Source organism: Heterodontus francisci, chromosome 15 (assembly GCF_036365525.1).
Source record: "Heterodontus francisci isolate sHetFra1 chromosome 15, sHetFra1.hap1, whole genome shotgun sequence".
Lineage (NCBI taxonomy): Eukaryota > Metazoa > Chordata > Chondrichthyes > Heterodontiformes > Heterodontidae > Heterodontus > Heterodontus francisci.
In genome coordinates this window covers 272,587-289,858 of record NC_090385.1, presented here as the reverse complement: position 1 = coordinate 289,858, position 17,272 = coordinate 272,587, and the positions used below count along the sequence as shown (strand labels likewise).

General features: G+C 46.2%; 1 protein-coding gene across 1 annotated transcript in view; it reads left to right on the top strand.

Annotated features, from left to right (window-relative positions):
• Window positions 1-17,272, top strand: part of LOC137377454 (glypican-6-like) — a 351,856-nt gene that overhangs the window by 169,525 nt on the left and 165,059 nt on the right. The window contains exon 3 of the mRNA XM_068047033.1: window positions 6,617-7,008. Within this exon, the coding sequence (XP_067903134.1) occupies window positions 6,617-7,008 (392 nt within the window). The remainder of the gene's footprint in view (window positions 1-6,616; window positions 7,009-17,272) is intronic.

Below are 17,272 nucleotides of genomic sequence, written 5' to 3'. Positions count from 1 at the left end.
CACTGGAACACTGCAGCAATCCCAGGACAGAGATGTGAGCATGAGAGCAGGGGGGAGTGTTGAAATGGCAAGCAACCGGAAGCTCAGGGTCCTGCTTGCGGACTGAGCGGAGATGTTCCGCAAAGCGGTCACCCTGTCTGCGCTTGGTCTCCCCAATGTAGAGGAGACCACACTGTGAGCAGCGAATACAGTATACTACATTGAAAGAAGTACAAGTAAATCGCTGCTTCACCTGAAAGGAGTGTTTGGGGCCTGGGATAGTGAGGAGAGAGGAGGTAAATGGGCAGGTATTACACCTCCTGCGATTGCAAGGGAAGGTGCCCTGGGACGGGGACGAGGTGGTGGGGGTAATGGAGGAGTGGACCAGGGTGTCGCGGAGGGAACGATCCCTTCGGAATGCTGACAGGGGAAGGGAGGGGAAGATGCGACTGGTAGTGGCATCACGCTGGAGGTGGCGAAAATGGCGGAGGATGATCCTTTGGATATGGAGGCTGGTGGGATGAAAAGTGAGGACAAGGGGAACCCTGTCACGGTTCTGGGAGGGAGGGGAAGGGGTGAGGGTAGAGGTGCGGGGAATGGGTCGGACACGGTTGAGGGCCCTGTCAACCACAGTGGGGGGAAATCCTCGGTTGAGGAAAAAGGAGGTCATATCAGAAGCACCGTCATGGAAGGTAGCATCATCAGAGCAGATGCGTCGGAGACGGAGAAACTGGGAGAATGGAATGGAGTCCTTACAGGAGGTAGGGTGTGAAGAAGTGTAGTCGAGGTAGCTGTGGGAGTCAGTGGGCTTATAATGGATATTGGTAGACAACCTATCCCCAGAGATGGAGACAGACAAGTCGAGGAAGGGAAGGGAAGTGTCAGAGATGGACCATGTAAAGGTGAGAGAAGGGTGGAAATTGGAAGCAAAGTTGATAAAGTTTTCTAGTTCGGGGCGGGAGCAGGAAACGGCACCGATACAGTCATCAATGTACCGGAAAAAGAGTTGGGGGAGGGGGCCTGAGTAGGACTGGAACAAAGAATGCTCGACATATCCCACAAAAAGACAGGCATAACTAGGACCCATGCGGGTACCCATAGCGACACCTTTTACTTGAAGGAAATGCATGGAGTTGAAGGAGAAGTTGTTCAATGTGAGAACAAGTTCAGCCAGGCGGAGGAGGGTGTTGGTGGATGGGGACTGGTTGGACCTCTGTTCCAGGAAGAAGCGGAGAGCCCTCAAACCATCCTGGTGGGGGATGGAGGTGTAGAGCGATTGGACGTCCATAGTGAAGAGGAGGCGGTTGGGACCAGGAAACTGGAAATTGTCAAAATGTCGTAGGGCGTCAGAAGAGTCACGGATGTAGGTGGGAAGAGACTGGACCAGCGGAGAAAAGATAGAGTCTAGATAGGAAGAAATAAGTTCAGTTGGGCAGGAGCAGGCTGACACAATGGGTCTGCCGGGACAGTCCCGTTTGTGGATTTTGGGAAGGAGGTAGAAGCGGGCTGTCCGGGGTTGCGGGACTATGAGGTTGGAAGCTGTAGAGGGAAGATCTCCAGAGGAGATGAGGTCAGTGACAGTCCTTTGGACGGTGGCTTGATGTTCGGTGGTGGGGTCATGGTCCAGAGGGAGGTAGGAAGAGGTGTCTGTGAGTTGGCGTTGAGCTTCTGCAAGGTAGAGGTCGGTACGCCATACAACAACAGCACCACCCTTGTCTGCAGGTTTGATGACCATGTCGGGGTTAGACCTGAGAGAACGGAGTGCCTCAAGTTCAGAGGGGGACAGGTTAGAGTGAGTGAGGGGAGCAGAGAAATTGAGACGACCAATGTCTCGCCGACAGTTTTCAATGAAGAGATCAAGAGCGGGTAAGAGGCCAGGGTGAGGGGTCCAGGTAGAGGGAGAATGCTGGAGGCGGGTGAATGGGTCTGCTGGTCGGGGGGAGGACTCCTGGTCGAAGAAGTGAGCCCGGAGGCGGAGGCGACGGAAGAAGAGCTCAACGTCATGCCGAGCGCAAAATTCATTGAGGTGGGGGCGTAAGGGGATAAAACTGAGACCTTTGCTGAGTACAGAACGCTCAGCATCAGAGAGGGGGAGGTCAGAGGGTATAGTGAATACACGGCAAGAGGTCAGATCAGAAGGGGTGGGGTCAGAGGGAAGTGAAGCGGAAGGAGGATCTGGAGGGGCATTAGTCCCCATCAGCTGCTGGAGCTTGCGTTCCTTAACACCTGAAAGGAAGAAAAAAAGTTTTTTGTTAATGCGTCGGATGAGACGTAAGATGAGATGAAACTGCGGAGTAGAACAGATTTGAGTTAAGGTGAGACGGTGCTGCTGGAGAGAGAGGTCCAGTGTGTGCATATGGCGGCGCATAGCACTGAGTGTGGATCTCAGGATGCGGCGAGAGTAGCAGTCCGAGGAACGTTGTATTTCTCGGAGATACCTGTGATCCTGGGTGGTTTCAAAGCATGATGGGTGAAACTGCAGTTGGAACCCACGTGGAATCAGTCGGAGCCGGAGACAGTCACTGAGGAAGGAGATGTGGCTGTGAAAACGAGTTTTGGTAGATACCTTATCAAACACCAGGAGGGAAATAGAAAGCAATGAAGGTGAACAAGGTAAAAGAGACAAACGAAAATCCCGTCGGAGAGAAGAGCAGAACTTCTTCAAGGTAGGCATTCCTGGAAGAGAAGTGGCAGTGAATTAAACACTAAAATAAAAGCAAAATACTGCGGATGCTGGAAATCTGAAACAAAAACAAGAAATGCTGGATTCACTCAGCAGGTCTGGCAGCATCTGTGGAAAGAGAAGCAGAGTTAACGTTTCGGGTCAGTGACCCTTCTTCGGAACTGACAAATATTAGAAAAGTCACAGATTATAAACAAGTATACAGCTGTATACAGCTTTATCAGGGTCAATCAGGATATACTCCTCTATACAGCTTTATCAGGGTTAGTCAGGATATACTCCTCTATACAGTATTATCAGGGTTAGTCAGGATATACTCCTCTATACAGCTTTATCAGGGTTAGTCAGGATATACTCCTCTATACAGCTTTATCAGGGTTAGTCAGGATATACTCCTCTATACAGCTTTATCAGGGTTAGTCAGGATATACTCCTCTATACAGCTGTGTCAGGGTCGATCAGGATATACTCCTCTATACAGCTTTATCAGGGTTAGTCAGGATATACTCCTCTATACAGCTTTATCAGGGTTAGTCAGGATATACTCCTCTATACAGCTTTATCAGGGTTAGTCAGGATATACTCCTCTATACAGCTGTGTCAGGGTCAGTCAGGATATACTCCTCTCTACAGCTGTGTCTGTGTCGGTCAGGATATACTCTATCCAGTTGTGTCAGGGTGTGTCTAAAGGCTGGCTCGGGTCTGCAAATGAAACCCAACCTGAGCCCGACCCGGCCCGAGTTCTTTCAATTTTTCCCACGCCCGACCCAACCTGACCATCAGTTAACCTACCTTCTGTTTTTCACTTTGTTGCATATCTGCACAAGCTTAAAAAACTGTAACAAAACCACCTTTCAAGTCCAAAAAATACATTAACATTGGAGCCACTTACCTTAAGTGGTGATCGTGCGTGCCCGACCCGAGCCTGAATGTCAGACCCGACACGTCGTCGGGTTCAGGTCGGTTAGCGATGCTCTAGCTGTGTTTGTGTCGGTCAGGATATATTTCTCTCTACAGCTGTGTCTGTGTCAGTCAGGATATACCCCTCTTGTTATGATCGACCGCTCCTGTCAAAGCCCCAGTCAAAATATACGATTCTGATTGTGGTGGGACCAACGCACTGTTAACTCAATCTCGTCGTTCCACAGAATGGCTAACATATCATTTAAAAACTTATCAAATTAAAGGAAGACCTACCAAATTGTACCATCTATTAACCCCCGTATGAGGCTAACCAAACCAGGTGTCTTTAAATCAACAAATTAACTATTAATTAGACGAACTAAATTCTTAAACACTATGAACATTTAAAAATAGAAAAATTAGAGTCCTTGCAAATTTACAGTCCAATGTTGTTCGAAGTCCAGCAAATTTCAACAATTAACGACTTGCAAACACTTTCAGCAGAATCAATCTGACTTTAGAGTTTTTGAGGGATAAAAGATTGTCACAGTCTAACTTCCCTTTCTTCAATTTAAATTACCAGAGATCTCTGTCATGGCTTGACTTTTTAAGAAGTTCGAGAGATAATTAAACGGACAAAAATCTTATTTCCTTCAGCTTAAATAATTGAGAGCTCTTTTTCAGTGCTGACACCACAGTTGTCTGTGTCTTCTGTGTGTGTTCAGTTAGGACAAACTGTCTTCAACTGCCAGTTCAAACTGAATTGTAACAAATGTACCGCTTGATACTCACTCCCAGTGGCTGTTTCCATGGTATCGAGAATGCACCCTTTGAATCGCAGTCTCCAAATGGCTGTTTCTAAGGCAATGAAAATGCACCTTCCTATAACTCCTTAGGCTTGCCGGCTCTTAAAGCAATACTGATCCCTTGCCAGCCTTAAAGGCAAACCACATATTCTGAAAAAAAACTACAGGAGCCTGACACACTCTACAGCTGTGTAGTGTGCACACACTGTGTGCTACATGCATCACCCTCTCTCAGCTGCTCCTTTTGATGGAGTCAATTTCACAGTTCTGATATCAGAAAGTTGCAAATTTCTGTGAATTATTTTAAGATATCCTCACACCATTTTGTTGAAACTTTGAAAATTAAGTTTGTTGCTCAGCTGTGGGAGTTTCTTTCACTAAGCAGATGCAAGGTAACATTCTTGTTTCAAGTTGCTAATTCCATTTTGCTGGTATCGCTCAACTTTGTGGCTTGCAATCTGTACATTCCAGTATGGCCTAAACCATTTCTGAACTTGAGGAAGTAAGTAAGTTCTAACCTATCTGTATTCATTCATACTGTTCATAGTGGTGCCTTTACTTTTAGGTAATTGCACTAACTTGATGATTTGCTCGCCCTGATCCCTGCTGGGTTTGAAACCAAGCTGACCTAGACTAAGAAAGATTCACTTTTTGAAAGTTTATATTCCCGTGTCTAAACTCAAATGAACCTTGGGCACTGGTTCCCATGACTGATATTTTCTGTTGAGGTCTGTTACAATGGTTAGAGAGTTATAGTCCTGGCTACTAAATAGCTTACAAAACCTCTGTTGCAGGAAACTGCTTTGAAGTTTCTTAGCTAAAATCTCATTAAAGGAATTTAGCTGAACATTTTGAATTGTGCATGTGTGTGTGTATACAAACTGTGCCTGTTTCTGAACTGAATCAGCTTATCTCTTCCTCTGCCCTTTTGAGGACAACAGAACTGCAGGATTTCCTTCTCCCTCCTGTTAACTTTCAGCTCAATGTCTAGTTTTTAGTTCTATTGCTGGAACTTTCTCCTTTGTTGTTTTCCAGACAAGTTCAGCAGTTGGAGGTAATAAAGCAGAAATGAAAAAAAAGTGTTTTAATGGAATCATTCCATAGATACCATTTCATTATTTTATTCAGTATAATTTGGTTCTAATCCTGCAAATTTTATGCATTTAGATAGTTCAGTTCTCCCCCTCTCCTGAAAAAGAAATATTTTTCTTTGTTACTGGGATAACGTTACACTTGTACTGCTCCAAATTGGCTTGCTTCATGTACGACATTGGATAATGTGACTGCAGGGGACCTCATATGGAGTCTTTACAGCTAAGCCCAAACCTTTCCATTTGACTGGCATACCTGTGGAATTGGAACCGGGGGCAGTGAGATCATGGTGGGGGATGGGAACTGCTTGTTCCCTCCCTTGCCTGATCATGTGATTGAGTCGATGTCAATCTGATTGGTACAGACCCAGTGTAGATCTAGTGACTTTTCTCATATATGGCTCAGTGCCACCCCAAGTGATAGCTCCCGTTGAGCTGGAGAGAAGCTCATAGTGAGAGGGACTTGGACTGTTTCATGTGAATCCAAGGTAATTCACTATTCTCCACATCAATAATAAGTGGTCATGTGTCATGGGTGGGGTGTGTTGCCATGGGTTTGTGTACGTTGTAGTTCATGGGACGGGAGGAGGTTAGGACACATTCTTGAAATGTTAATTTCAGCTGCTTCACTGGGCATCTACCAAGTGGAGAGCAGATGCTTCGCCTGATTGAAAGAGAGTGAATGTTTTCTGGGTCTGTCTAACCAGTGAGCAAGTGAATGGTCTCTGTGTGCATCTAACCAGGGAATGAGTGAGTAATCTCTGTGTCCATCTAACCAGAGAGCGAGTGAGTTACTTACCCCTGGATGCATCTAACCAGGGAGGGAGTGAGTGATCTCTGGGTCTGTCATGTGCATTGATTGAGAAAGGGTAACAGAACTTGCATTTGTATAGTGCCATTCACCACCTCAGGAGAGGTTGCCAATAGCTTTGAAGGCAGCTGCTATTGTAAAGTTATTAAGCATAATGATGACCCTCAAAGGGAAGGGGTGAGTGTGTCCTTGTTTATCGACTCCTGCTGTTCAGTTACCGCTATGACGTGTTCAATGGTCTAATCTGCCAGATACGTCTGTTATAATTGATATGAATGTTAATGTTAGAAATTGTTGATTAGTTCAATTTAATCATTAAAACTTAATCACTCATTTTCCACAGAATTCTTCAAGGAGCTGTTGGAAAATGCGGAGAAATCCTTGAATGACATGTTTGTACGGACTTACGGCCAACTGTATATGCAAAATTCAGAGGTGTTCCAGGACCTGTTTAAGGAATTGAAGAAGTACTATGTGGTTGGAAATCTAAATCTGGAAGACATGCTGAGTGACTTCTGGGCTCGTCTCCTGGAGCGGATGTTTCAATTGGTGAACCCTCAGTACCATTTCACTGAAGAATATCTGGAATGCGTTAGCAAATATACAGAGCAGCTGAAGCCGTTTGGAGACGTACCACGCAAGCTGAAACTTCAGGTGACAAGGGCATTTATTGCTGCTCGAACCTTTGCACAAGGTCTCAGTGTCGCACGAGACGTAGTGAACAAAGTGTCCACGGTAAGTAAAGAGAAATTGTCGCTATGATCAACCTGTACAGTGTCCCTTATCCAGTGCTGTGCTTACAGTATTGTATGTGAAATTACTGATAACCCTCCTTTTTCCTAAAGGGAAGTCATTTTTGGGACAGTGAAGGTAACTTGAATTTTTGCCTTTGTATTAAACAGCAGAAGCCAGCTTGAGCCATTTAATTTTTCCTGAAGCAATTTTCCTGGAATAAAAAGCAATTTGTTTCAAGATATTTACAGATGTGGCATTAATAAACTTGCACAATAGACATGTAATTGACATATGAATCTAATTTGCCTCTCTGCATTCAACCATGATGGTTTTGTTTAACATGTGTTGCTTTTTAAACCATTGAGGCATACATGGCTTCATTCTGTTTGACAATGGTTTTGATTGGAACCCATTTCCTCAGTACTCTAATTTCTATTTGCGAAGTTGACTTTTGCCAGATCATAAGCCATTTTTGTGAAGTTAGCCCGCTTAAAATCTGGGGTCAGCATTGGATAGACTGTAGCCTTGGAGTGGCCAATAAGAGTAAACCCAATTATATTCCAATCAGAGTTGGTCCCGTGTAATCCCACATGGAGGTTTGAAACAAAACTAGGATCACTGCTTAAAAATAATCTAGAATTTGTTTACTCTTAGTTGCCTCACCAACATGCTGTATAAGGAAACAAATCATTGATGGTGTCCACAAAAGTCTCAGCTGCTTCTGAGTAGAGAGAAGTAATAGCTAAACTTTGAAGAAGCAGACCAAAGGAAAGGAAAGCCAAACCAGGAACTCTAATCTGGGGAGGGAAGGAAAAATCCAAGAAGGACCCAAGAAATATCCAAAGGACCGGGAGGGGTGGGGAAGAAGCTTTGTTCCTGAAAAGTTTGGTACACTGCACTACAAATTTTTTGAAAGACTTCTTACTTTCTGTTCATTTGAAGTTTAGAATTTTCTCCCTATTGTGGCCTGCAGAGGCTGAAGAAGGTGGAGGAGGGAGATGTTGCCATGAGGAGAGGAGAGAGAAGGGGGTGAAGAAAGAGGTGTGTGTTAGTTTGCCTGCCTCGCTTCTGGAAATATCCTACTCTGTTGACTAATTGCCGATTGCCTATTACCACCTCCTGGCCTGCAGACTGAAGCACTGACTGGCTAGTTTGAAACTGTTGGCCTACACATTGAGCATTGACCGTCAGGTCTTTAGTCAGTCAGCATCTGTGCATAGTGCATCACACCATGTCTGTAGCAAGTGTGGCAGGTCCGGGTGGCGGTCGTTGTCAATGGTTGCCTCTGCTGCCCCAGGACCATTTAAAGGACCAAAAGAAAGAACAGGGTGATTACTGAGGTATGGGTTTCGGTCATGGCTGAGGTTATTGGTCCCTCTGCCGTGGTTACAGCCTCGCGTGCATGGGAAAGCTATTTTCTTCCTGTGGACGATGCGGGTATTGTTTACAGTGTTGAACAGGGCCTTGACCATGGGTGGATACTTCCTCCCGGTCTACCCCTGGAGGTGACCGCCCAACGGATAATATTATCCAACGTGCTGCCATTTCTGGGAGATGAGCTTCTCCTGTTGCTCCGACTATTGACCGAGTTCAAATCTGCTATCTCGGCCATGCCTGCTCAGTTACAGGGAGGACCGGTCGTTGCCATATCTTTTCCTTCCAGTACAGCTCTTCATGCAGGAGGAGGACACAGGGCAGTTTCCTTGTCCATCCCGAAGGAGCTATCTATTGGATTGTGCCCTCTGAGGAAATGTGGTGCCTCGCCTGTATGGAGGTGGGGCATATTTGCAAGAATTACCATGCCTCTCGGGCCACCAAAACATGATAACATAAGAAGTAGGAGCAGGAATAGGCCATTCAGCCCTTCAAGCCCACTCCACCATTCAGTGAGATCATGGCTGATCTATTTGAACATCATTTTCCTGCACTATGCCCGTATCCCTGATGTTTTTAATGTGTAGAAAACTGTCAATGTTTAAGACTGAGCCTCCACAGCCCTCTGGGGCAGAGAATTCCAAAGATTCACCACCTTCTGAGTGAATAAATTCCTCCTCATCTCAGTCCTAAATGGCCTGCCCCTTATTCTGAGACTGAAAACACCAAAAGCCCTCAAGCTGCTGCTGCTGCAACCCCTCTGACACCCCCAGAAACAATTGTTAGCAGAAGCACTCGGCCGGGATGCGGGCAGTTCAGACCCCTCGCCACTGTGGGAGAAGAGATGGTGTTGGAGATTCAGGTATGTCTCCTTCGGGAAGAACCCCAGAGGATTACCCTGCAACAACATCTTGCATTTATATAGCACCTTTCAACCTGCAAGGCGCTTCACAGGAGCATTATCAAACAGAATTTGACACCGAACCACATAAGATACTGGTGCAGATGACCAAAAGCTTGGTCAAGGAGGTAGGTTTTAAGGAGCACCTTAAAGGAGAAACAAGTAGTAGAGAAGTTTAAGGAGAGCATTCCAGAGATCAGGGGCTAGATAGTTGAGGACATGGCCATCATTAGTGGAGCTATTAAAATCAGGATGCTCACAAGACCAGAACTAGAGGAGTACAAATATCTCGGAAAGTTGTGGGGCTGGAGGAGATTACAGAGATTGAAAAGGGCGATGTTGTGGAGGGATTTGAAAACTAGGTGGAGGATATTATAATCAAGGCATTGCTGATATAGATCAATGAGCACTTGGATGATGGGTGAACAGGACTTGGTACAAATTGGGATACAGACAGCAGAGTGTTTGGATGAGGGTAGAATATGGGAGGCTGGCCAAAAGTACATCGGACTAGTCAAGTCTGGAGGTAAGAAAGGCATGGATGAGGGTTTGAGCAGCAGATAAGCTGAGGCAGGGGTTGGGGCAGAGGCAGTGATTGCATGTATATGTGGTCAGAAGCTCAACTCAGGGTCAGATATGGCACCCCAAGGTTGAGAACAGTCCGATTCAGCCTCAAACAGTTGTTAGGGAGTTGTATGGAGTCAGTGGCTAGGGAATGGAGTTTGTGGTGGGGACCAAAGACAATGGAAGACCCTAGACTCAGATTGATACCCTGGATGCCTGACTGGAGAGAGATGTGATCCTGGATTCCCACTCAACCCTGAGAGGCACTCCCAGGATTTGCTTGAAGTTGGCAATAGCTTTTCCCCCTTCAAAGGGTGGGCTGTGGTGGTGGAGAATACAAAGATTATCTTTATAAGCTTGGTGTCAGGTGGACTGCAGGATATGATCTTGTCCCCCTTCTCCTACTGCCTTGAATAGTGCTGTGGGATTTTTCACATCCACCTGAGAGGGCAGACGGCCCTTGGTTTAACATTTTGTCTGAAAGACAGCATCTCTGACAGTTCAGCACTTGCTCACTACTGCACTGAAGTGTCGGTCTGCATTATGTGCTCAAGTTTCTGAAGTGGGACTTGAATCCACAACCTTCTGACTCGGGTCTAACTGCTACCATTGACCTGCAGCTAACACCTTTACCAGAATTGTTCCATGGATGAATTGCGTAGAGACTAGAGAAGCTGGGATTGTTCTCCTTGGAGCAGAGATGATTAAGGTGAGATTTAATAGAAGTATTCAAATTAATGAGTGATAGATAGGGATAAACCTGTTTCCCGCCGTAGAAGTGTCAGTAACCAGATTGAAGATAATTGGAAAAGGAACCAGAGGAGAGAGCAGAAGCATTTGTTTTTAACATGGTTGTTGTCTTGAACACGCTGCTTGAAAGAGCGGTGATAGCAGGTTCAATATTGACTTTCAAAAAAGAATTGCATAAATTGCTGGAAAGAAGAAATTTTGTAGGGTGATGGGGAAAGAGCAGGGTATTAATTGAATAGCTCTTTGCGATGGGCCGAATGGCCTCCTGTGCTGTATGATACTGAGGGTGACAATGGACTCCTGGAGCTTGTTTTAGAACATGGGGTGGAAATTCCCACATTCCTCCTCCTTCTCCAGAATTGGCATTACCTGCAGCTGGGTGGTGGGGCACCATATTAAATGCATGGTGGATAGGGTGATCATTGGGTCTCCCCATCTTTTTCGACCTTTCTATAAATGTTCACATCCAGGTCCCAGCTTTTCATGGACTAGTGGAGGCAGTTCAAATGCAAGATTTCTTATTTACTGTACAAAAGCCCCAACAGGATTGGGGCACATTGATGAAAGAATGAAAAACAGAGCAGTACCTGTAAGCCACAGGGCTCTGCTTGAAAGCCAAAGTGGTCGTGAATGTTCAGAGCCAAGTGTTCAGCCAAATTGCTGTCATTGACAAATGGTGGTGAGGAACTGGAGAATTTCGAACACAACAGTGAAGGGCCAGGAGCAATTACTTGGAAAGAAGTCCCTGAAAATCATTGCAAGAAACCATTTTAAAAATGAGAAGAGTATGGTATTGATATTCCAGAAGGATGAGCTGAAATATTTAAGCCTGCCTTTTGACTGGTCCTTTGATGAGAATCTGAAAAGCTTTGTGGCAAGTGACTGAGAGAGAGGAGTGTGGCATTAATTTTCATCAGCTGTGTTGTCACTGGCCTTTTCCTGCCAAGAATAATTAGAATATGTAAAAACTGAAATCAAGCCAACTGTTGCCTCTGAGCAGCTGGGATGGTAGATCCACTGTAAAATGATTTGCTCAGTTTTAAAACTAGAATCAGTTGGTGCTCAGCGGAGGGATGAGAAAGGGTGAGGCAGGTTTGCAGTAATTAACTGACGTAAAAGGCAGATTATGTAATGGAAGCAATGACTTCATAACTGGACTTCAAGTCTCCTTTCACAGGATCTCTTTGCTGTAAAACTTTCACTTGGAGTATCAAAACCAAACTTTCACAAACTAAACTTTATCCAACTGTTTAGTTGAGTTTATCCAATAGTCAAACTTATCACTTGCTGACATTGTATATAAAGTAAACACATTTTGATTAATTGCCAGCAATACCTTTACTGTTTAGCTGATATTCAACTTTAAACCAGATCTCGCGGGTGCGATGAAAATTGTCTTCAAATGGTCAGCTTGCTTTGTTCATTTGTCTGTGCCCTTGCAGTAATTAAACTACCCAGACTATTTAAAAGCAGCAGAATCCTCTTTAATAAATTTGACATTTCAATTAATTTTGAAATGATAAATTTAATTTGAAAAATTAAGTGAACCTGTAATTCAGTACAAAATCTTACATAGATTTTAGTAAGGCATTTGACAAGGTCCCACATGACAGACTGGTCAGTAAGATGAAAGCCCATGGGATACAAGGGAATGTGGCAGGTTGGATCCAGAATTGGCTCAGGGCCAGGAAACAAAGGGTAGTAGTTGACAGATGTTTTTGTGAATGAAAGCTGTTTCCAGTGGTGTTCCACAGGGCTCAGTGTTGAGTCCCTTGCTGTGTGTGGTATGTATAATGATTTGGATTTAAATGGGGGAGGCATGATTGGGAAATTTGCAGAGGACACAAAAACTGGCCGTGTAGTTGATAGTGAAAAGGATAGATGTGAATTCCAGAAAGATATCAATGGTTTGGTTGAGTGGGCGGAAAAGTGGCTAATGAAATTCAATCCACAAAAGTATGAGGAAATGCATTTGGGGAGACCAAATAAAGGGAGAGGGAATACACAATAGATCGGTGACCACCAGACGGAATAGTAGGCGCAGGCAGGTAGTGCAGGAGTCCCCTGTGGCCATCCCCCTCTCAAACAGATATACCACTTTGGATACTGTTGGGGGGGGGGGGGGGGGATGACCTTCCAGGGGAAAGCAGCAACAGCCAAGTTCGTGGCACCACAGAGGGCTCTGCTGCACAGCAGGGGAGGAAAAGGGGTGGAAGAGCTACAGTGATAGGGGATTCTATCGTAACGGGTGCAGATAGGCGTTTCTGTGACTGCAAACGAGACTCCAGGATGGTTTGTTGCCTCCCTGGTGCTAGGGTCAAGGATGTGTTGGAGCGGCTGCAGGACATTCTGAAAGGGTAAGGTGAGCAGCCAGAGGTCGTGCTCCATATTGGTACTAACGACATAGGCAGGAAGAAAGATGAGGTCCTGCAAAGTGAATATAGGGAGTTAGGCAGAAGGTTAAAAAGCAGGACCTCTAGGGTTGTAATCTCAGGATTACTCCCTGTGCCACGTGATAATGAGAGTAGGAATAGGAGGATAAGGCAAATGAATGCGTGACTAAAGAGCTGGTGTAGGCGGGAGGGCTTCAGCTACTTGGATCATTGGGATCTCTTCTGGTGCAGAGGTGACCTGCACAAGAGGGACGGGTTGCATCTAAACTGGAGGGGGACCAATATACTTGCGGGGAGGTTTGCTAGTACTACTCGGGAGGGTTTAACTAGTCTTGCAGGAGGGTGGGACCCAAAGTAGTAGTCTCTCCGATGAGATAGTTGAGGCAAATGTAGAGGTTAAAGCAAGCAACTCCAATAGGCAGGCCGGGCAGGGGCAGGACAGGGAGCGTGGAAGGTCTGGTAGGCTAAACTGCATTTACTTAATGCAAGAAGCCTTACAGGTAAGGCAAATGAACTCAGAGCATGGATTGGTACATGGGATTGTGATATTATAGCTATTATGGAAACGTGGTTGAGGGATGGGCAGGACTGGCAGCTCAATGTTCCGGGGTACCGATGCTTCCGGCGTGACAGAGGTGGAGGTAAGACAGGAGGGGGAGTTGCACTATTGATTAGGGAGGACATCACGGCAGTACCTAGAGAGGGTATCCCGGGGGGAACGTCCAGCGAGGCCATATGGGTAGAACTTAGAAATAAGAAACGGGTGATCACTTTGATGGGATTATACTATAGGCCCCCCAATTGTCAGAGGGAATTGGAGGAGCATATATGTAGGGAAATCACAGATAGGTGTAGGAATTATAGGGTTGTAGTGGTAGGTGATTTTAACTTCCCTAATATTGACTGGGACTGCCTTACTGTTAAGGGATCAGCTGGGGAAGAATTTGTTAAGTGTGTCCAGGATACTTTTCTGAAGCAGTATGTGGATGGCCCTACTAGAGAAGGGGCTACATTCGATCTCCTCTTAGGGAATGAGGCTGGGCAGTTGGTTGATGTGTCAATGGGGGAGTACAACCATCTTCCTTTGCGCTAGGTATGACTCCAGCCAGCGGAGGGTTTTCCCCCGATTCCCAATGACCTCAGTTTTGCTCGGGCTCCTTGATGCCATACTCTGTCAAATGCTGCTTTGATGTCAAGGGCAGTCACTCTCACCTCACCTCTTGAGTTCAGCTCTTTTGTCCATGTTTGAACCAAGGCTGTAATGAGGTCAGGAGCTGAGTGGCCCTGGCAGAACCCAAACTGAGCGTCACTGAGCAGGTTATTGCTAAGCAAATGCCGCTTGATGGCATTGTTGATGACACTTTCCATCACTTTACTGATGTTTGAGAGTAGGCTGATGGGGCAGTAATTGGCCGGGTTGGACTTGTCCTGCTTTTTGTGTACAGGACATACCTGGGCAATTTTCCACATTGCAGGGTAGATGCCAGTGTTGTAGCTGTACTGGAACAGCTTGGCTAGGGGCACGGCAAGTTCTGGAGCACAGATCTTCAGTACTATTGCTGGAATATTGTCAGGGCCCATAGCTTTTGCAGTATCCAGTGCCTTCAGTCGTTTGTTGATATCACGCGGAGTGAATCGAATTGTCTGAAGTCTGGCATCTGTGATGCTGGGGACTTCAGGAGGAGGCCAAGATGGATCATCAACTCGGCACTTCTGGCTGAAGATTGTTACAAATGCTTCAGCCTTATCTTTCACACTGATGTGCTGGGCTCACCCATCATTGAGGATGGGGATATTGGTGGAGCCACCTCCTCCAGTTAGTTGTTTAATTGTCCACCACCTGGACATGCACCTGACATGCTGTAAGCTGCAAGGCAATGGACCAGATGCTGGAAGGTGGAATTAGATTGGGCGACCAGTTTTGGCCGGCACGAATACGATGGGCTGAATGGCCTCCTTCTGTGTTGTAATTTTTCTATCGTTCTATGATTCTATTTACAAAGCATTTGACCGAGTATGGCATCAAGGAGCCCAAGCAAAACTGAGGTTAGTGGAATCCGGGGGAAAGCCCTCCACTGGCTGGAGTCATACCAAGCGCAAAGGAAGATGGTTGTGGTTGTTGGAGGTCAATCATCTGAGCTCCAGGACATCACTGCAGGAGTTCCTCAGGGTAGTGTCCTCGGCCCAACCATTTTCAGCTGCTTCATCAATGACCTTCCTTCAATCATAAGGTCAGAAGTGGGGATGTTTGCTGATGATTGCACAATGTTCAGCACCATTCGTGACTCCTCAGATACTGAAGCAGTCCATGTAGAAATGCAGCAAGACTTGGACAATATCCAGGCTTGGGCTGAGAAGTTGCAAGTAACATTCGTGCCACACAAGTGCCAGGCAATGACCATCTCCAACAAGAGAGAATCTAACCATCTCCCCTTGACATTCAACGGCATTACCATCGCTGAATCCCCCACTATCAACATTCTAGGGGCTACCACTAACCAGAAATTGAACTGGAGTAGCCATATAAATACCGTGGCTACAAGAGCAGGTCAGAGGCTAGGAATCCTGAGGCGAGTAACTCACCTCCTGACTCCCCAAAGCCTGTCCACCATCTACAAGGCACAAGTCAGGAGTGTGATGGAATACTCTCCACTTACCTGGATGGGTGCAGCTCCAACAACACTCAAGAAGCTCGACACCATCCAGGACAAAGCAACCCGCTTGATTGACACCCCATCTACAAACATTCACTCCCTCCACCACCGACGCACAGTGGCAGCAGTGTGTACAATCTACAAGATGCAATGCACCAAGGCTCCTTCGACAGCACCTTCCAAACCCACGACCTCTACCAACTAGAAGGACAAGGGCAGCAAATACATGGGAACACCACCACCTGCAAGTTCCCCTCCAAGTCACACACCATCCTGACTTGGAACTATATTGCCATTCCTTCACTGTCGCTGGGTCAAAATCCTGGAACTCCCTTCCTAACAGCACTGTGGGTGTACCTACCCCAAATGGACTGCAGCGGTTCAAGAAGGCAGCTCACCACCACCTTCTCGAGGGCAATTAGGGATGGGCAATAAATGCTGGCCTGGCCAGTGACGCCCACATCCCATGAATGAATTAATAAAAAGGTACCTTATAAAAGAATTGAGGGTTTCTGCCTCCACCACCGTTCCTGGCAGCGAATTCCAGGCACCCACCCCCTCTGGGTGAAAAAGTTTTTCCTCATGTCCCCTCTAATCCTTCTGCCAATCACCTTCAATCTGTGCCCTCTGGTAATTGACTCTCTGCTACAGATCCTTCCTGTGTACTCTATCTAGGCCCCTCATAATTGTGTACACCTCAATTAAGTCACCCCTCAGCCTCCTCTGTTGAAAGGAAAACAACCCTAGCCTATCCAATCTTTCCTCACAGCTGCAACTTTCAAGCCCTGGCAACATTCTTGCAAATCTCCTCTGCACTCTCTCCAGAGCAACTATGTCCTTCCTGTAATGTGACGACCAGAACTGTACGCAATACTCCAACTGTGGCTTACCCAGCATTTTATACAGTTCAGCACTACATCCATGCTTTTGAACAAAGAACAGTACAGCACAGGAACAGGCCATTCGGTCCTCCAAGCCTGCGCCGATCTTGATGCCTGCCTAAACTAAAACCATCTGCACCTCCGGGGACCGTATCCCTCTATTCCCATCCTATTCATGTATTTGTCAAGATGCCTCTTAAATGTCGCTATCGTACCTGCTTCCACCACCTCTCCCGGCAGCAAGTTCCAGGCATTCACCACCTTCTGTGTAAAGAACTTGCCTCGCACATCCCCTCTGAACTTTGCCCCTCGCACCTTAAACCTATGTCCCCTAGTAACTGTCTTCCACCCTGGGATAAAGCTTCTGACTATCCACTCTGTCTATGCCGCTCATAACTTTGTAAACCTCTGTCATGTCGCCCCTCCACCTCCGTTGTTCCAGTGAAAACAATCCATGTTTATCCAACAACTCCTCATAGCTAATGCCCTCCAGACCAGGCAACATCTTGGTAAACCTCTTCTGTACCCTCTCCAAAGCCTCCACGTCCTTCTGGTAGTGTGACGACCAGAATTGCACGCAATATTCTAAGTGTGGCCGAACTAAGGTTCTGTACAGCTGCAGCATGACTTGCCAATTTTTATACTCTATGCACCGACCGATGAAGGCAAGCATGCCGTATGCCTTCTTGACTACCTTATCCACCTGCGTTGCCACTTTCAGTGACCTGTGGACCTGTACGCCCAGAT